The 21,031-nt window shown below is 49.7% G+C and overlaps 1 protein-coding gene across 1 annotated transcript; it reads left to right on the top strand.

The window, feature by feature from the left end:
* Nucleotides 1–757: 757 nt before the first annotated feature.
* On the top strand, nt 758–12,770 carry PPM1N (protein phosphatase, Mg2+/Mn2+ dependent 1N (putative)). The gene is made up of 5 exons (XM_081019056.1): nt 758–2,290; nt 6,632–6,749; nt 8,990–9,104; nt 10,650–10,713; nt 12,128–12,770. The coding sequence occupies exons 1-5, from the start codon at nt 1,364–1,366 to the stop codon at nt 12,155–12,157; spliced, it is 1,254 nt and encodes a 417-aa protein (XP_080875182.1). The 5' UTR covers nt 758–1,363; the 3' UTR covers nt 12,158–12,770.
* Nucleotides 12,771–21,031: the final 8,261 nt, after the last annotated feature.

Here is a 21,031-nt window from a genome sequence, read left to right as displayed (position 1 = left end):
ATGCATTTTAAATAAAAGGACACATTCTACTCATGTAAAAACACGCTGATTCCTGGACTCTCCGCAGGCCAGATTGAGAAGGCGATTGAGCTGGATCCAGCCCCTGGGCCTTAGTTTGCCTACCCAGGGGTTAAAATAACAAAGTCCAAGTAAGAGAATATCAGCCTTATCTAATCATCAGGTATCAGTCCAGATTTGTAAGATTTGGGGCTATTTCCCATTGACTTGCAAAGACTATCTGAGCTGCCAACATCATACAGAAGAATGGTTCTTTTGACAATATATCTACGTTGGTGTTATAGAAAACATTCGGTAACATTAATCTTGGGCGACGTTTTCTTATTACATCCGTCAAAATGAAATTCCAAAACATCTTGCACCGGTTTATGTTCCCCAATTCAATTCACCAATTTACAATTAGGTGATGCAGACGGAAACATATTTGGGCCATTTGCAAAGGAGTGCAATACCAGGATAAAGGTTGCGACCTTCTGGGTTCTGTTTCGTAACCGGCCCGAAGAGGCGCCTGGCTTTAAAAACAGAAACCGTATCTCCAGCTGCTATGAAAGGCACCATCTGGCGGTCAGAGTGGGGGGCAGGTGAATCCCGAGTGGGAGTCCCTGCAAAGGCCGCCTCCAACACAGGCGAGGATTAGGGGTTTTTAAACCCCATATTTAGCGCTGGATGAAGAGATTACGAGCCGCTGGGCTAATGCCGAAGCCGAGAGCCAATTGGGAACGGCTTTCCCGGAGGGTGGGGACAGATGGGTGCAGGGCAGGGGGGGTGGAAGCTGCGGGAGTGACCCAGAGACGATGCTGGAAGCAGCTGGGAGCAGAGCAGGAACATTAGGGGTGAACAGCTGATGCTATTTTCGGAAGAGGGGATGATGTGTGGACCGTCTAAAGAGGAAGGACTTTAGCGAAGACCACCTGGGCTGCCACGGTGGTCCCATGGGCAAACCACCATCAGCAACTGAGGCTGCGACACTGTAACGACTCTCCTCGACTAACGTGCAGCACCCATCGCACAACGGGCGTCAAAAGCTCAGGGACCGCCAGGCGCCAAATTGTGCAGCCTTCCGGAAGAGGGTAGGATCTGCGAGCCACCGGTGACCGACAGCGGGTGGTCGCCAGGCACAAGAGAGATCCCTAGCGCACCTTTCAAGATGCCAGCCGGAGTCGTCCCTCAAAGAGAGCACTCAAAAGTTGGTTGGGGCTTGTGGTTGCCTCTGCAAGGAGCAGATGGGCCCTTGGCTTGACCCAAAAGGCTCTCCTGTTCTTCTGCTCTTCAAGGACAGCAGCAACACAGGATCCCCAGGGGAGGCCACAGCCCCCTTGACATTGCGGGGAACACGTTGCGCTTCATGGCCAAGCTTCTGAGCATGGCTACTTTCGTGAGGCTCCTGGTGGCCGAAGCCGAGAGAAGGGTCTCGTTGTTCTTCAAAGCGGAGGAGGCCCAGGAAGTCCCCAGTTTTTTCTTAGACAAGCCCCAGACGGAGAAATTTCTGGAGGAAGGAGAGGTGGGCGGCTTGCGGTATGGCCTGGGCTCCATGCAAGGCTGGCGGGCGCACATGGAAGACGCCCACACTGCTCAGCCCCAGCTGCCCGGAGCCCTGGCCGGCTGGGCCTTCTTTGCTGTGTACGACGGGCACGCGGGCAGCACGGTGGCTCAGTTCTGCGCCAGGCACTTGCTCGGGCATGTGCTGGAGGCCGAGGCCCTGTCTGGCCAGGAGGAGGACCCTGCAGCTGTCAAGGAGGCCGTGCGCGAGGCCTTCCTGGCCATTGACAGGCGCATGCAGGACCTGTCGCAGGCGGAGGCCTGGGAGCACGCCGGCACCACTGCCGTGGCCGTACTGGTGTCGCCCCGGCACCTCTACTTCATCAACCTGGGCGACTCGAGGGCCCTCCTCTGCCGCTCGGCCGCTGTCACCTTCTACACCGACGACCACAAGCCCACCAAGCCGAGGGAGCGGCGGCGCATTGAGAACGCCGGTGGCACGGTGGTGCTGCAGAGGGTCAACGGGTCGCTGGCCGTCTCCCGGGCCCTGGGCGACTTCGGCTACAAGGCCGTGTCTTGGCGTGGCCCCACCGAGCAGCCGGTGTCCCCCGAGCCCGAGGTCTACCAGCTGGAGCGCTGCCCCGACGAAGACGAGTTCCTGGTGCTGGCCTGCGACGGGGTTTGGGACACCTTTGACAACGCGGGGCTGTGCGCATTCGTGCGCTCGCGACTCTGCCTCACCGGCAGCCCGCGGGACGTCTGCGAGTGCGTGCTGGACTCCTGCCTCTACAAGGTGAGGGGGGAGGATAGAGACAGGGGGTTCTCACTTAGAATCATAGAATTGTAGAGATGGAAGGGGCACCCAGGGGTCATCTATTCCAAACCCCTCCAATGCAGGGATCTCAGCTGAAGCATCGATGACAGGTGACCATCCAACCTCTGCTTCAAAACCTTCCCAGGGGCTTTCAGTATCGTGGAAATTGCGGCCAACTAGATTTCTAGAAGGGAATCGGGTGGTGCTGTGGGTTAAACTGTGACGGGGTGAGCTCCTGTTGCTCGGTCCCTGCTCCTGCCAACCTAGCAGTTCGAAAGCATGTCAAAGTGCAAGTAGATAAATAGGTACCACTCTGGCGGGAAGGTAAACGGCGTTTCCGTGCGCTGCTCTGGTTCGCCAGAAGCGGCTCAGTCATGCTGGCCACATGACCTGGAAGCTCTCCGCCGGCTCCCTCGGCCGATGAAGCGAGTTGAGTGCCGCAAACCCAGAGTCGGCTGCGACTGGACCTAACAGTCCCTTTACCTTTACCTTTAGATTTCTAGATGTCTCAGATTATTGAGATTGAGGCCTATAGGAAGGAAGTTGAGCAGTTGAGGGAGTGATGCAGGAAAAACAACTTACTCCTTAACTTAAAGAAAACAAAAAAGATTATTGTGGACATTAGGAAACGTAAATTAAATATTTAGCCACTCATTATTGAGGGGAAGTGTGTGGAACAGCACTCGGTGTTTCAGTTTCTGGGAATGGAGTTGGGAGATGACCTAACCTGGGGAGAAAACAGTAAAGACCTGATGAAGAGAGCACAGCAGAGGTTATATTTTCTGAGAATCCTCCGGAAAAATAATCTCTCAAAGGACCTGTTGATGGCATTTTACCATTGTACTGTGGAGAGTGTATTAACTTATGGTCTCTGTGTGTGGTTTGGGAGCTGCACGGCCAGGGGGAAAACAATGCTGCCCAGGGTTGTAAAGACTGCGGAGAGAATAACTGGGTGCACTCTTCCCACCTTGGATCAAATCTACGCTTCCAGGTGCCATAAGAAAGCTGCAGAGATAGCGCAGGATACTGCGCACCCCGGAAATGATCTCTTTCAGCTTCTGCCTTCTGGAAGAAGGTCCAGGGTTATAAAGACTAGGATTAGCCGCCTGAGAATAAAGATTATCGTATCGTATCGATTCTTGCATTGAAGGGGGTTGGACTACTTAGCCCTCAGGGTCCTTTCCAGCAATACAATTCTTTGATTCTAATGACAGTGTTGGAAGGGGCACCCAGTGCCCATCTAGTCCAACCCCCCCCCTTATTATTGATGCCTTTGCAAAACACAGAATAAATAAAACTCATTACACGGTTAAAATAATTATTAAAACCAGACAAGCGTTTGCTCTCCTGAAAAAAATGTAACTTACCATCCCTTACAAATGTTTCTGCAGTGGTGATAACGCCAGGGCTGCAGGTTCGAACCCTGTATGGGACAACATTTCAGGGGGTTGGACTAGATGATGTTCAGGGCCCCCTTCCCACTCTACATTTCTATGATTCTACGAGTCCTTAAAATTGCCACTTTAAAGGCAAAACAGGCCACTTTCTCAGAGGTGTATGGAGACCTGTCCCTTAATAAAAAGTTGGATATCCGATTGACCTCCCAGCTGGGAGATGTAAATCATTGAACAAGGCTGCTCCTAAGTTTTCGTAGTTTGAGCAAACCGGTAAGTGGGGTAAATCATACGGCATGCTATCTCCAAATGGGAGGACTCTGGAATCCAGAAATAGCATCCTTCAGCTAGGGCAAGTTGCATAGAAAGGAACCGCAGAACTTGCAAATGCTTTTCCTCATTCCCTGGCAAGAATGCAGGGATCACAGCTAATGCAACCCTGACAGCCTTCCAACCTCTGCTTAAAAAGCTCCAACGACGGAGATCCCTCTGCCTTCTGAGGGAATCCATTCCACTGTCAAACAGCTCTTGCAGCCCAAAGGTTCATCCCAAAATAGCGACAGGAGGTGCGTCTTTTTAGAACCCACCTTATTTTGACGATGGCAAGGTGTTCTAAATTCTGTTTAATATTGTGATTTGATCTCATAACCCACCCTGGGACCTGAGGGGGAAGGGCGAGTAACCGCAGAAATGTTGTTGTTGTTGTTTAGTCGTTTAGTTGTGTCCGCCTCTTCGTGACCCCCTGGACCAGAGCACGCCAGGCACTCCTGTCTTCCACTGCCTCCCGCAGTTTGGTCAAACTCATGCTGGTAGCTTCGAGAACACTGTCCCACCATCTCGTCCTCTGTCGTCCCCTTCTCCTTGTGCCCTCCATCTTTCCCAGCATCAGGGTCTTTTCCAGGGAGTCTTCTCTTCTCATGAGGTGGCCAAAGTCTTGGAGCCTCAGCTTCAGGATCTGTCCTTCCAGGGAGCACTCAGGGCTGATTTCCTTCAGAATGGAGAGGTCTGATCTTCTTGCAGTCCATGGGACTCTCAAGAGTCTCCTCCAGCACCAGAATTCAAAAGCATACATTCTTCGGCCTTCTTTATGGTCCAGCTCTCACTTCCCTACATCACTACTGGGAAAACCAGAGCTTGAACTATACGGACCTTTGTTGGCAAGGTGTTGTCTCTGCTTTTTAAGATGCTGTCTAGGTTTGTCATTGCTTTTCTCCCAAGGAGCAGGCATCTTTTAATTTCGTGACTGCTGTCACCGTCTGCAGTGATCATGGAGCCCAAGAAAGTAAAATCTCTCACTGCCTCCATTTCATAGAATTACAGAGTGGGAAGGGAACCCCAGGGATCATCCAGTCCAACCCCCTGCAATGCAGGAATCGCAACTCCTTGAAAGGAAAGGAAAAACTACTCCCCTTCCCCAGAATGAAAATTAAAGTATTAAGCAGGCTGAAGAAATAATAATAATATAAAAATTATTATATTATATTATATTATATTATATTATATTATATTATATTATATTATATTATTATAAAGAAATAATAATAATAATATATTATTTATACCCCGCCCATCTGGGTGTTAAACCAACCAACCCAAGTTTAGAGGAACCTGAGATCTACCTGGCTTAACTGGATCTGTGGGACTTTCTACATTCAGTTTTAAGATTTTTGTTGCCCTGTGGGAACCTTTTCCTTCTCCTGCTGGGCATTTATCTCCATTCCTGGGCCCAGCCATGATTAACACACATCAGCCTCCTCCCCCAAGGGCTTAAGGAAGCAGCTGCCAACTGAGGGCACTGGAGGTCCAGGATTAGCGAAGCAGGACAGTGGAGCATCAAGAAGTCGTTTTAGGAGGAGCAAGAAAGGTGAGTTTCCAGAAGAGTTTGTTAAGGAGCTGCGGTCCGTAGAGCATCTTGAAGGAGGTTCAAGCAGCCGGTGAGGGGAACAGGTGTCCCTCCGAATTTCACTGGGCTCCAGGGAACTGTCCTGCCCCTGCTTTAAAGAAAACGGAAGAGATAAGCTATAGAATCTCATAATTGTAAAGTTAGGAGGGCCCTCCAAAGGTCATCCAGTCCAACCCCTGCAATGCAGGAGTCACAGTTCCACAGGCAGGGCGTTCCACAGGGCGGGTGCCACTACCAAGAAGTCCCTCTGCCTGGTTCCCTGTAGCTTGGCTTCTCGCAGCAAGGGAACTGCCAGAAGGCCCTCGGCGCTGGACCTCAGCATTCGGGCAGAACGATGGGGGTGGAGACGCTCCTTCAGGTATACTGGACCGAAGCCATTTAGGGCTTGAAAGGTCAGCACCAACACTGATGCTATTAAAAATGCTATTAAAAAAGCTGCACATTCTCACTTTCTTTGCACCATGCATAACTGCGCACACCTCTAACATGCTGTCTGCACCCCCAAAATACGTGCCCTTTTTCTCTGCTAAAAAACCCTCCAGATACTGCAACTTTTCCTCCTCTAAGGAGTCAAAGCATTGCCTGTAAACGGACTGGGCTGGCTCTGTCTCGTGCATCTGGGAGGAAGGAAACGGATCTGGGCCCTGAGATGTTTGTCCAGGGAGAATAAGGTCATCCAGGTTGAAGGAGATGGTTGTCACCCTTGCAAAACAATTGCTTTGCTAAGCAGGCGGGAGGACACAATCCTCAGACGACTCTACGCCATAGCTGTCAAGAGCCCCTTATTTGGCGGGACAGTCCCTTATCCCAGCGCCATGTCCCGCTGCTGTCCCTTATTGATGAGGCTTCGTTTGGCTGCTGGCTGGGCTTTCTGCCTTTGGCTCAGAGGGGCTCAGAAGTTGAACATACCTGTGCCCCTTGGAAAATCCCTTATTTTGGCTGCTGATCCCTTATTTTCGAGGCTGCTGGTCCCTTACTTTCAAATCTGTAAGTTGACAGGTATGCTCTACGCTCTCCCTGCAGGGCAGCCGTGACAACATGACCTGCATCGTGGTCTGCTTCCCAGCTGCCCCGGGCATCTCCCAGGAGGCCTTGCAGAAGGAGCAGGAGCTGGACACCTCTCTGGAGAAGAGGGTGGCAGGTGCGTATGCCGTTGGCGCCGTGACGGAGCGATGCCTGGGAGGCCTCGTTGGCCGCAGGCAAAAGGGAGGAGTGGGATTTTGAGAGCGGGGAGGAAAAATAACGGAAGGGAAAGTAGTGCTGTGAGGTTTTTTGGGGTCAGTTTGGATGATGCCCTGGGTCCCTTCCAGTTCTTAGGGTCCGGTACCCACGTGAGGGTTAGAATCTAACAGAGGATTCTGTGGGTGAGCTACTCAGACAGGTTTCTTTGCACAACAATGAGCTAAAGCATGGGTAGGCAAACTAAGGCCTGGGGGCTGGATCTGGCCCAATCGCCTTCTAAATCCAGCCCGCAGACAGTCCGGGAATCAGCGTGTTTTTACATGAGTAGAAGGTGTCCTTTTATTTAAAATGCATCTCTGGGTTATTTGGTGAGGCATAGGAATTCGTTCATTTCCCTCCCCCCCCCCCAAAAAAAAATAGTCTGGCCCCCCCACAGGGTCTGAGGGACAGTGGACCGGACCCCTGCTGAAAAGGTTTGTTGACCCCTGAGCTAAAGCGTCCTCATCCGCATCCCAAAAGGATAAGCTAGGTTGCAAGAGTTGCAAGGCCCCCCCGGATAACGGATGGGACTGTCCTTCAGCTCCCTCACCTATCTGAACAATAGCCAGTGCTTTGAGCTGTGAGCTGAGCTGGAAGGAGGCTGGAAGCTGGAGACACAGAGTCTTGCTTGCTCTGTGCTGGATCCCAAGACTAATGGAGACACAAGATCTGTAGGGCTGCGAATGCCATGTGCCCTCCAGACTAGACTCAGGTTATTCATATGGATAAATGAAACCATATATACTAAAGACACCACAGTTTCCGCTGTCCTTTCTGCCAAGGTGAAATATACTCAGAGTCGAGAGTGGATTTCATGCTCTTTATTCAGCTCATAGTGGTGAGGAGGAATGCAAGTTCCCCCAGAATGTCGGCTTTATATACATTATTTACACAATGGGCTCCATGTGATTGGCTAATTCCAGGATTCTCCTGTAGGCCAATCAGGTTGCAGATTCACTTCCACCTGGAGCTGGATTGGGTGGCTCCTGTGGACCAATCAGACTGCTGCATTCTGAATCCTATTGATCTAGGACCAATCAAACTGCTGCACTCTGAATCCTATTGATCTAGGACCAATTAGACTGCTGCATTCTGAGTCCTATTGTTCTAGGACCAATCAGACTGCTGCATTCTGATTTCTATTGTTCTAGGACCAATCAAACAGCTGTGTTCTGGATCCTATTGTTCTAGGACCAATCAGACTGCTGCATTCTGGATCCTATTGTTCTAGGACCAATCAGACTGCTGCATTTTGGATCCCATTCAACACAAGGACACCGTTTTGTTTGGCTTGGTGGTCTACATGCAGTGCTATAGATCTGAGAAGCCGAGCTCAGAGCTTAGGCAAGAAAGAGTCTTGCAAAGTTACACAGGTCTTGCAAAGGTGCAGATCAGGTTCTGCAAGGCTTGTGCCAAACAGCAGGTGGGGGAGCTGAGCTCTTTTGCATAGGGCTCTGTTTTGATCATTCGAACTCTCGTCCTTCGGTGCCTGTTCTGCAGACTCAAATAAAGATAATAATAATAATAATAATAATAATAATAATAATAATAAAAATGATTTATACCTCACCCTTCCCAGTTCAGGGTGGCTAACAACAAATTTAAAACACTTAATTGATGCAACAAAAAAACAGCATAAAATACCATATAAAATGTGAATAACAATAAATCAATTTAGTGGGAAAATCCATCCAGTAAACATTAGATGATCACCAGGGCTAACTGGCTAAATTAGTCCTATTTGGGCCAGCGAGGAGACCAGGGGAGAATTAGCTGTGGGATCCCAGAGCGGGTAATCTTCACGAAAAGGGGAGGGGGACGGAAGGAAGGGGAATAAAAGATCAGGCTAAGTTCAAATTGAAAGCCAGGTGAAATAGCTCTGTCTTACAGGCCCTGCGGAAGGAGGTTAAATCCTGCAGGGCCCTGGTCTCACGGGACAGAGCATTCCACCAGGTCGGAGCCACCACTGAGAAGCCCCTGGCCCCGGCGGAGGATAGTCTGACTTCCTTAGGGCCCAGGACCTCTAAACTATGATTATTCATGGACCCGTTGTGTCTGAATGGGGAGATGGGGACCTAGAAGTCACTCGTGGGGCAATTATCCGCCATTGAGGTAATCAGCCCCTCCACTTCTCCCACCCCACCCCAAATCTCACCCCAGAGCTTTACGATGAACTACTGGAACAGGAAGGGGGACCCAATCTCGTTTCCGTCTTCCAACGTCTGGCTACAGAGGCGAACCCTAACCTTCCCCCTGGGGGAGGCCTGGCTAGCAAGTAAGTATGATGATCTCCCTCCCCATTCCCTGGGAATCACCCACCCCCACCCCACTCTCATATCTGCAGGGGGGTCCGTTTCTTCTAAAGCACACAATGGTGCGCTCCAGTAAGAAGGATCGCCAACTTTCGAAACCTAAAGGATTCCAGGGCCTGGGCGGGGCTTCTGGGCCGGTGGGTGGAGCCAAGTACGGACCTGTGGGTGGAGTTTGGGGCGGGGTCCAGATGATGATGATGATGATGATGATGATGATTTATTGAATTTATATCCAGTGGTACCTCGGGTTACATACGCCTCAGGTTGCATACGTTTCAGCTTACAGACTCCTCTAACCCAGAAATAGTACCTCAGGTTAAGAACTTTGCTTCAGGATGAGAACAGAAATTGTGCTCTGACGGCGTGGCAGCAGCGGGAGGCCCCATTAGCTAAAGTGGTGCTTCAGGTTAAGAACAGCTTCAGGTTAAGAATGAATCTCCGGAAGGAATTAAGTACTTAACCCGAGGTACCACTGTACCGCCCTATACCCGGAGGTCTCAGGGCAGTTCACAGAAAAGATCAACTTAAAAACCAATATAAATATAAAACCAAAATAAAAGCAAGAACCCAATAACCAGCTCCATCTGGTACACAGGATGAGACCCTTCCTGCCCGCAAACTGTCTCGCCAGAGTGGTGCATGCTCTGGTTATCTCCCGCTTGGACTACTGCAATGCGCTCTATGTGGGGCTACCTTTGAAGGTGACCCGGAAACTGCAATTAATCCAGAATGCGGCAGCTAGACTGGGGACTGGGAGCGGCCGCCGAGACCACATAACACGTCTTGAAAGACCTACATTGCTCCCAATACGTTTCCGAGCACAATTCAAAGTGTTGGTGCTGACCTTGAAAGCCCTAAACGGCCTCGGTCCAGTAGACCTGAAGGAGCGTCTCCACCCCCATCGTTCTGCCCGGACACTGAGGTCCAGCGCAGAGGGCCTTCTGGCGGTTCCCTCCCTGCGAGAAGCCAAGCTACAGGGAACCAGGCAGAGGGCCTTCTCGGTGGTGGCACGCGCCCTGTGGAACGCCCTCCCACCAGATGTCAAAGAGATAAACAACTACCTGACATTTAGAAGACATCTGAAGGCAGCCCTGTTTAGGGAAGCTTTTAATGTGTGACATTTTAAAGGAATTTTTAATCTTTGTTGGAAGCCGCCCAGAGTGGATGAGGAAATCCAGCCAGATGGGTAGGGTACAAATAATAAATTATTATTATTATTATTATTATTATTATTATTATTATTATTATTATTTTATTTTACACCCCCCCCCCAAAAAGAACCACATTTTAAAAGGGCATAGACTACATTTGTCAAGAAAGGCCATTTACAGGCTTAGTCTAAATTGAGAAAAGTCGGTGCCCCCTAATCCCAGACCTGTGGCCGTGTTTCCTCGGTGGTTGTATGAAAAGCACTCTGTTTATGCTCAGAAGCTTTTCTTTCTGCAAAGAAAGGAGGGCCAAGCGGCTTGGGGTATCAGAAGCTAGTGACCACCTTATTCCTCTCACAGGAGAGCTGTGATCATGGAGGCTTATCAGCGGGCGAAGCAGAGTCGCGAGGAGCAAGAAATGCCGGTAAGAAACCACCGTATCTTATTGAACTGTGTGTAGGAGTTGGAAGGGAGTCCAGAGGGTTATGGAGGGCAACCCCTTTGTTCTCCTCGTGGCACCACCACACCAGACAACTGGGTTTGAAGCCTGGAAAATTTGGGGCAGGTAAAAGAACATCATGTGGCAGAATTGAACTACGGAACTCCCTGCCACTTGAGGCAGTGATGGCCACGGACTTGGATGGCTTTAAAAGAGGATGGGGCAAATCCATGGAGGAGGAGAGGCTCTTGGTGGCTCCTAGCCAGGATGGCTCTGCTCTCTGTTCCCATAACCTGGGGAGAAAACAGCAAAGACCTGATGAAGAGAGCACAGCAGAGGTTATATTTTCTGAGAATCCTCCGGAAAAACAATCTCTCAAAGGACCTGTTGATGGCATTTTACCATTGTACAGTGGAGAGTGTATTAACTTATGGTCTGTGTGTGTGGTTTGGGAGCTGCACGGTCAGGGAAAAACAACACTATCCAGGGTTGTCAAGACTGCGGAGAGAGTAATTGGGTGCACTCTTCCCACCTTGGATCAAATCTCTGCTTCCAGGTGCCATAAGAAAGCTGCAGAGATAGCGCAGGATAGTGCGCACCCCGGAAATGATCTCTTTCAGCTTCTGCCTTCTGGAAGAAGGTCCAGGGTTTTAAAGACCAGGACTAGCCGCCTGAGAAACAGTTTCTATCCAAATGCGATTTTGGTTTTAAACGCAGTGTAAAGTAGTCTCTATGGGAGTATATTGTATTTTTAAAATGGGGTATCAGAGTTTTTAGGGGGCTAACCAGGTTGGGATAGCTGGGTTTGTTGTTGGTTTTTGAATGTCTTGTGTAGATTTTTCAGTTTCGTTGTTCTGTATGGGACAATGACAATAAAGATTATCGTATTGTATCATATAGTGAGAGGCAGCAATGCTTCTGAATCCCAGTTGCTGGAAGCCGGGGGGGGGGGGGAGTTTGCTCTTGGGGTCAGATCCTGCTTGTTGGTTTCCTGGTTGGCCATTGTAAGAACAGGCTGCTGATTGGCCTGATCCAGCAGCTGCTCTTCTGATATTCTTCTGTTCTGTGCCTTCCTGCCTCCTGGTTATCGATTCTACAAGCTTAAAGCAGTTTCAGAACAGCCTAACCACCTGCTAAGCTGCCCCAAATAAACTTTTGGGAACTTGTGAAAAGTGTGGCGGAGGCTGCTTTTCAGCTGGACTGGCTGGTTCATTTGATTCGACTTTATTTAAATATTTAATTTATATATTGCTCAAAGCCACCGATTCCCAAGTTTCCAGAAAATACGATCGATTGAAACGAACTTTGGCTGCTCGCATTCCGACACAATTTCCCACACTGTTTCTGCTCATGGTGCTCCAACCAAGTTCTTATTTCTCCCTGCCCTTCTTCGTTTCAGGCCCCCAGTGCGAATGCTGCCTCGGATTGAACGCTCTGCTGTGCGGGTTGGACCACGGATGCCGAGACATCATTTTTGCGAAAGAGAGCAGGCTGGGGGAGCAAATCTGACCAGGATTTCTGGGCAAACTTAGGAAGCTGGATGGCAATGGATGGGGTGGGGCGAGTCGGTTTTTGGGCCACCACAGCCCCCTTTCCCCACCGCCCCCAGGGTGGAAAACACCATCTGGACTGAGCGGAACAGCTGGCACTCAAGACAAAGGCAGTCCATGTTAGAACAGATCGTGTGTTTTGTTTCTTGCCTGGACATAATTTTTGCTTCTTTTTTGAATTTGCATCTTATTTATTTGTTAACATTCTTATATTACATCGGTAAACGTTGTCATATTACGTTACAGGACTTACTATAATTTCCAACATGTATACAAAAATTATATACAAATTTTATATACCTAGAAAGAAAATGAAACAAAGAAAAGGGAAGAACAAAGAGAAGAAACAAAAACAAATTTTCTCCCCCAAAATCATATACATACCAACACACTAGACTTCCTGTCTATACCATTGTATATTCCTTTTTTACATGAATGTACTCTTACTATTGTATATTTCTTTACATTTTATCTAATACATTCCTATATCAATATGTGCTCTTAGTCTTATTTCTCAACTCAGTCTCACTCCCACGTCAATCAAATGCTAGCATAGATAGCAAAACTTTACTGTATTGTTTTATATCTATCCCACTTTTCCATAAATTTTTGTTTTGGATTGCCTCTCAGGGTATTTGTTAACTGCTTTTAAAGTTTTGCTTCTTTAACACTGCATTCCAACAGGAAAGACTTGCAAGAATCATCCCCACCCCTGGAATTTATCAGAAGGGGAAATGCAGCCTGTATAATTCAGTGCCTCTCAAACTTGGGTCTCCAGCGGTTGTTGACTACAAATCCCATCATCCCTGAGCACTGGTCATGCTAGCTATGGATGATGGGAGTTGTAGTCCAACAACAGCTGAAGACTCAAGTTTGCAAAGCACTGTGTAGACCAGAGGTCTGCAACCTAAGGCCCATGGGTCACAAGCAGCCTACGGGGGTCGTTTAACCAGCCCACTTTTGTCGTTTAGTCGTGTCCGACTCTTCGTGACGCCCTTGACCATAGCACACCAGGCACTCCTGTCTTCCACTGCCTCCCACAGTTTGGTCAAAACTCATGTTAGCAGCTTCGAGAACACTGTCCCACCATCTCATCCTCTGTCGTCCCCTTCGCCTTGTGCCCTCCATCTTTCCCAACATCAGGGTCTTTTCCAAGGAGTCTTCTCTTCTCATGAGGTGGCCAAAGTATTGGATCCTCAGCTTCAGGATCTGTCCTTCCAGTGAGCACTCAGGGCTGATTTCCTTCAGAATGGAGAGGTCTGATATTCTTACAGTCCATGGGACTCTCAAGAGTCTCCTCCAGCACCAGAATTCAAAAGCATCAATTCTTCGGCGATCAGCCTTCTTTATGGTCCAGCTCTCACTTCCATACATCACTACTGGGAAAACCATAGCTTTAACTATACGGACCTTTGTTGGCAAGGTGATTTCTCTGCTTTTTAAGATGCTGCCTAGGTTTGTCATTGCTTTTCTCCCAAGAAGCAGGCGTCTTTTAATTTCGTGACTGCTGTCACCATCTGCGGTGATCATGGAGCTCAAGAAGTAAAATCTCTCACTGCCTCTATTTCTTCCCCTTCTATTTGCCAGGAAGTCCCCAAACTGAGCTGCCCACTCAGCAAGTCCCAGTGCGCTGCACTAAACCGGTGCAACACAGCACAGGGACTTACTTCTGCGGTGCTGAAAATCGCGTCTGATGCCAGAAAACGCGGGCGCGATCCAGCCCACGGAGGGATCTCCGCTGGAGTGATCCGGCCCAGGCAAGGTAAACCTTGCCGACCCCTGGAGTAGATGATGTCAACCCAAGTCTTTGGGTCGCTAATACAGTGGTACCTCGGGTTACAGACGCTTCAGGTTACAAACTCCGCTAACCCAGAAATAGTACCTTGGGTTAAGAACTTTGCTTCAGGATGAGAACAGAAATTGTGCGGCAGCAGCGGGAGGCCCCATTAGCTAAAGTGGTGCTTCAGGTTAAGAACAGTTTCAGGTTAAGAACGAACCTCCGGAACAAATTAAGTTCTTAACCCGAGATACCACTGTAAAAGCAACTCTTTAAAATATTCAAAAGATAAAATCAGCAAGAAGCTAAAAGCAGATCAGAACATGCATTGACGTTCTACACATCTGGAGAGGCTTGCCCCAAACAGGTGCCAAAAACACGACAGCGAAAGTTCCTGCCTGATGTCAAAAGGCAGGGAGTTCCATAGGTGCTGCCACAAAAAATGTCGATTTTTTACAAATGTGGAACGGGTGTTACACATGGCACTTGGAACAGTGCCGGTTCCGGAGATCGAAGCGTTTGAGTGGCCGTATTTCGGGTAAGGCGCTCTCCAACCTTACCTTGAGAACATCCCCTTTGTGAGGAAGGCCTGCCATTCTTCCCCCTTTCACAGCCAGGGGGCGCTGCAACCGAGAGCAAAGCCCTTCCCTAAAGTTATACCAGGCATCCCCAAACCCGGCCCTCCAGCTACAGTTCCCATCATCCCTGACCACCGGTCCTGTTAGCTAGGGATGGTGGGAGTTGTAGTCCCAAAACAGCTGGAGGCCCGAGTTTGGGGGTGCCTGAGTTATACTATGCCATGGGTAGGCAAACTAAGGTCCGGGGGCCAGATCCGGCCCAATCGCCTTCTATATCTGGCCCACGGACGGTCTAAATCAGCGTGTTTTTACATGAGTAGAATGTGTCCTTTTATTTAAAATGCATCTCTGGGTTATTTGTGGGGCATAGGAATTTGTTCATTTCTGCCCCCCTCAAAATATAATCTGGCCCCCCACAAGGTCTGAGGGACAGTGGACTGGCCCCCTGCTGAAAAAGTTTGCTGACCCACACAGTGCCCACAAATAATGTAGGCCTTTGTTCCTAACACAGACATGGGCTGCTTGCGGGGGTACATTCTCATTATTATGGGCGACCTTCTCCTTTGTCCCAGGTGTGGCAGCTGGTTGGGGCTCCTCCAAAGTGGCACGAGGGCACTCCGCACATGTTCAGAGACACTTTGCTTATCTGTGCACCCAGGACACTGAAAACAGATTCCGAATTTACCGTAGTTCTTCTGGGATCCCTGTTCCTCTTTCATATGATCATCTGATGCACAGATATCCTTTCCTCTTGTGTAAAGGTAAAGGGGCCCCTGACCATTAGGTCCAGTCGTGGCCAACTCTGGGGTTGCGGCGCTCATCTCGCTTTATTGGCCAAGGGAGCCGGCGTACAGCTTCTGGGTCATGTGGCCAGCATGACTAAGCCACTTCTGGTGAACCAGAGCAGCGCATGGAAACGCCGTTTACCTTCCCGCTGGAGCGGTACCTATTTATCTACTTGCACTTTGATGTGCTTTCAAACTGCTATGTTGGCAGGAGCAGGGACCGAGCAACGGGAGCTCACCCCGTCACGGGGATTTGAAACGCCGACCTTCTGATTGGCAAGTCCTAGGCTCTGTGGTTTAACCCACAGCGCCACCTGCGTCCCTTCCTCTTGTGTAAGGAAGTGGTATTCACCAATATCCAAATATTTAACGTCCTGGAACCTCGCAAGCTGTCTCCGAGGCTTCCTTTTTCTTTTCTTATTGTACCAAATATACCTGTCTTCTGGAAATAAGTTTCGTGCTTCCAGGCTTCCACATGGCGATATCGGTGGTGTAATTGGTGAGAGCCTGTCTCAGCTTCTCACATTTCACTACTGCGTGATTGCATGCCAGGTTGCATCGTATTGGTCTGAAATCTTCACCCCCTTGTTCGCTTGGATTTGTTCATCCAATATGTTTGTTTCTTACTTCGAACTCATGACTGTGTACGCAGCACAATACAGCGTCTTCGGGGACAATTAAACGTTGCTTTTGGTAACGAACCGCCGTTCATTTGCAAATGTTAACACACAGTGGCAGAAAATCGGGGAGAAACCCAGGTGCCAAATGAGGAAAGAGGAAAGGCTATGTGCCTGAAAAATACAAATGAGGTTATTGGGCTTGTCGCAGGAACCCCCCCCCCAATCATTCAGTTTGTACAAACCACACACACAGTCCACACTCACACACTACATACGCTACGCTTCTGTTATAAATTCATAGAAAATCAACCATACATCGGATCTGCACGGTTCCACTTTTATTTTACTCCATGAAGGAAGGACTACAAAATGGGGAAGGTTTGATACAGGGCAGCCATAATCCCTTGAGCATACCAGCACATACACAGGAGCCCTGCCCAGTTGGCATGACAACCTTGATGGTCCCAGACAGAAGACCATCAAGGACACAACGGACTTGCATATGAGAGTGGATTCAGCACGGACTGGAACAAAGGACAATAATCAGCTCTTCCCTCTGGGGGCAGGAAACTGCCAACTCCCCTCTGTCACCTGGAAAGTACTCATGGGGAGGGGGAAAGGGGGAACCGGCCAGGTGACAGGACACTCAGGTTACCACCACAACTCCTCCCTCAACCCCTCCTTTCTGTGATGTATGTATGATGTTTCTGGGGGTGGTCTTGATCTACAGGGGGGAAATTTCAAAAGTCTTTATAAGGCCTTGCACACCATTTTTCTGGGTCCCTCCTCTCTCCTGCAGGTGAGGGGAGCACCCTGTTGCAACAGATCAATAAAGGCCAAGCCTACAGGCTGCTGTTTTGCTCCAAGTAATCCTGGTTGGTGTCTTTGTTTTTGTCCAAGGGAGCCCTCGGATTTTTCCGTTAACAGGCTGGACCTTGTTCCTTAAGGAAATATATTTATCGTAAGGACGCAGAGCAGAAACACTCCAATGCACATCTTTTGAGCCTGACGGCTGACTTATAAACTCAGTTTCCTGCACAGACTGACCTTTGAATACATTGCTGTGAGTTGTTCAGAATGTGTGAGGGAAATTCAACCCCCAACATTCTTTGAACGACACATTTGCTTTTCCCCGTATCAGTCCTACGTCAACAATGATAAGTCCTGCTGGACTGACTTGCCAAAGCATTATTAAGGCTGCTTCTGCTCTTTGCGATGGAGAGAGCCTCGCAATGACGGTACTTCTGTGATGTCACAAAATCCACAATTCGCCACAAGCCCAGCTGCCTCTGAAGTTCCTTCCTGGTTATAAATGCGCAGCTCAAGAAAGGAGGGACTCAGCAACGTGTCATTCCCCCCACAAATAATTTATCATAGTTTTCACAGGGATGCTTTTATTAAGAAAATAAAAAATAATAACGTCTAAGTAACAGATGTGAGAAAAAGGTTCCGCAGCTCAGTAACATGACAACAGGAAAGGAAATTAGCAACGGTTGCCGGAGTCGTCATTTGCCAAACAGATGAATGCAATAATAATAATAATTACGGGTTTTATGCAGGGCAAAATTGAAAGAGACATAAGCAGCCTCAGAACAGAACCGTCAGCCGTCACCGGAGGCTGCTGTTCATCAAGTCAGAGCATGGCTCTGTCGAGGTCAGGTCTGTCCACCCTGTAGACCTGATTCTGACTGGCAGCAGCGCTCCAGGGTTTTGGGATGGAGATATTCTCGGCCCTATCTGGAGATGCTGCCAGCCAGAGTCAGGTCTACAGGCTGGACAAACCTGAATCGATATTGAATATTGATATTGAATCGAGCACCACCTGCATGCGAGGAAAATGCGCTTTTCCTGAGCCACAGCCCTATCTCGTATTTTAAAAATCCACCTCTATTGGTCTGTCACACCCCCCCCCCACTGTATTACCTGGGTTATGAAGGTGCCCAAAAGATGTTAAAGCAAAGATTACGGGATAGTGCACACAGTGACTTGCGATCTCGATCACACGCAGTCTGTAGTCCGCTGGCAGTAGGAGCACAATATGGGCATGTCTTTAAGTTAACATCTTACATTAAAAACCTGACAGTACCAAACTATCAAAGGCTTTTCACCAAAGCCAGACTAAACGTCTTTCCTTCTGCAGTGTTGGATGGCAGGTTGAGAGGAGCTCCCTACCAGGACAGACTTTGCTCGTGTGCTCAATCGATTCCATAAAACATATTTTGTTGCATTGTGCAAAATATGAGCAAGCCAGGGCTGAACTGATAAAATTACCCTTGCTGGTACCTTTCCTGGGAAAATCAGAGGCTCACTATGTCAGGTTCCTATTGGAAGACTGGACAAATGCTAGAACATTAGCAGCGGCGAAGTTTTTATCGGTGGTTGCAAGAACCAATGATCCCTATTATTCTGAACAAAATGCTTGTTTAACCTGGAGGTAGGCTGTATGCAGTGGCGTAGCGTGGGGGGTGCCAGGGGTGCCGGCCGCACCGGGCGCAACATCTGGGGGGGCGCGAGTCCAGAGGGAAGGGACAAGTTCCTTCCTCCGCCGGGCTCCCCGCCGCCACCGCCAGCCTTGCGCCCCTAGCGCGCGCGCGCCCCCCGCCGCCGCTGCGCTCCACTCACTGCTCGCAGGAGGAGCAGCCGCTGCAGCAGCGCCGACGCTGCCACCGGCGCCTGGCCGGGCACGGGCAGCCTCCGCACCCCGACGCCGACACCATCCCCTCGGCCCAGCCACAGGCGGCAGCTGCTTCTGCCGACTGGGAGGGAGGAGAGCTCCAAGGGGCCTCGCTGCGCCTAAACCCTCCGAGAGGAAGCCGGCGGGCGGGCGAGGGTCTCCCGGCAGAAGGGGGCGCCGCTGGCTCCGGCTCTCAGCGCTGGCTCTCCGGCTCTCTCTTGACTCATGGCTTCCCGGGGCTGAGAGAAGCAGGCTCAGCCTGGAATAATATTGAGTTGGATAATGGCTGCTGGGAAAGGGGTTAGGCAGGGACCCTCTCCTCTACGCTCTGCTGCCCCCCCCCCCCGCCATTCAGACTGCTCAGGCCAGGTAGAAACCTCCTTCTACTAAGTAAGACGTAGGAAATGCCACTAAAACAATTTTGCTTTATCCCAAAGCTGTGGAAACTTTAAAGATATTGTACACTTTATCCAAAAACGGTGTTTTTCTTGACTGAAAGTTACTCTGGCTGCTACTTCGTTCTGCAGCTCTAGCAGCACTTCTTGCAAAGAAACAGCAACGTCTTTTTCTTGTTTATTTCTCTAGGTCACTTCTGTTTTCTTCACTTCTCACTTCTCTCTCTGCCCCCCCCCCCCAGTCTCGTGCCGTACCCGCCCCATTTACACGATTTTCATCTGTGGCCCCCTTGGAATATCCTGGGGGGAGGGCCCAGGGAGCCATATGGCCCCCAGTTGAGAAACACTGCGCTAAAAGATGGCCAGAATGCAGAAGCCTAATACAAAAAAGTCATAAAAATCCAAATCTGTCAGGAGCACCCATCCCTCTGCCCTTCAGCCTCACTGGAGGCACCTGGCGCACAGAGGGAATAGACACCCCCCTGCGCAAAGCCCGGGTCTGGGGTCTCTCCTCGGTAGCCGGCGGGCATCGTGGGGAGCGCGGAAAGACCCGGTGCAGGATGTGAACGGCCATGTTTATGCTGTGAAGCGCCCTGAGATATATGGATGAAGGGCGGTATACAAATTTAATTCACCGCCACCATCATCTTCGAGGGTGGGGGCTGGGAAAAGAGAGGGGGGTTCTCCCTTTCTAGACCTCTTTAAAATATGCTCGCGATGGCTCCTGGCCACAAAGGCTAAGCGTGGCACTCAGTGGCGTAGCGTGGGGGTGCAGGGGGGGCGGCCGTACCTGGCGCAACATCTGGGGGGCGCGCTCCACGGGTTAGGGGGCGCAAAATCCACGGGTTAGGGGGCGCAAATTACTTGCCTTGCCCCGGGTGCTGACAACCCACGCTACGCCACTGGCTGTATGAATTGTGTATTGCTTTGTAACGATTTGTTGGGTCTCTGGACCGTTATAAAGATTGTTGTTGTTGTTGTTTAAAAATGTGGAACAAACTGTGGGCGATAGAATCGTAGAGTTGCGAGAGACACCCGAGGGTCATCTAGTCCAACCCCAACAATGCAAGAGTCACAGCTAAAGAATCTCTGGACCACCCCATCTCTGGTTAAAAACCTCCAGTGGAGGTGTGTCCACCCTTTCCTGAGGGCCACTGCTAAACAGCTCTTACCATCAGAAACGTCTTGCTCACATTTAGTTGGAATCTCCTTGTCATTTGAAGCCATTGAGTCTGGCCCTCCCCTACAGAGCAGTAGGAAACAACCCGGCTGCGTCTTCCACGTGGGAGCCCTTGAGATATTTTGATATCCTATCTCCTCTCAGCCAACTCTTTTCCAGGTGAAACATACCCAGCTCCTTCAACCGTTCCTCACCAGGCTTGCTTTCCAGACCCTTGAATGTGTGCGTGCGTCAAAGTTTTGCATTGCAAGGACTGAATTGTTGAAGTCTCACGTGAAGGACTTGGGGGGATGCTTTTCCTAAACCCTGCCTCATTTAATCCCCCACAGCAACCCTGTGAGGTAGACCAGGCCAACAGGAAGTTGGGTTGGACTAAATGATAATAATAATAATAATAATAATAATAATAATAATAATAATAATAATTTATTATTTATACCCTGCCCATCTGGCTGGGCTTCCCCAGCCACTCTGGGCGGCTTCCAACAAAATACAGTGGCACCTCGGGTTAAGTAATTAATTCGTTCCAGAGGACCGTTCTTAACCTAAAACTGTTCTTAACCTGAAGCACCACTTTAGCTAATGGGGCCTCCTGGTGCCGCCGCACCGCTGGAGCACGATTTCTGTAATGCATCAAACATTAAAAGCTTCCCTGAACAGGGGACATGCCTTTAGATGTCTTCTAAAAGTCTGGTAGTTGTTGTTCTCTTTGACATCTGGTGGGAGGGCGTTCCACAGGGCAGG

The sequence above is a fragment of the Podarcis pityusensis genome, assembly GCF_964106645.2.
Source record: "Podarcis pityusensis genome assembly, chromosome: 8".
NCBI classification, from domain to species: Eukaryota; Metazoa; Chordata; class Lepidosauria; order Squamata; family Lacertidae; genus Podarcis; species Podarcis pityusensis.
The sequence above is the reverse complement of the archived record's forward strand: the minus strand, read 5'-3'. Positions and strand labels throughout refer to the sequence as shown.

Excerpts from the sequence above, each read along its gene's own strand:
- PPM1N (XM_081019056.1), top strand. The coding sequence starts at position 1,364 with ATGGCCAAGCTTCTGAGCATGGCTACTTTCGTGAGGCTCCTGGTGGCC. Across the intron at positions 9,105-10,649 it reads GGGGGAGGCCTGGCTAGCAA|GAGAGCTGTGATCATGGAGG; the intron begins GTAAGTATGATG and ends TTCCTCTCACAG. Across the intron at positions 10,714-12,127 it reads GCGAGGAGCAAGAAATGCCG|GCCCCCAGTGCGAATGCTGC; the intron begins GTAAGAAACCAC and ends TCTTCGTTTCAG.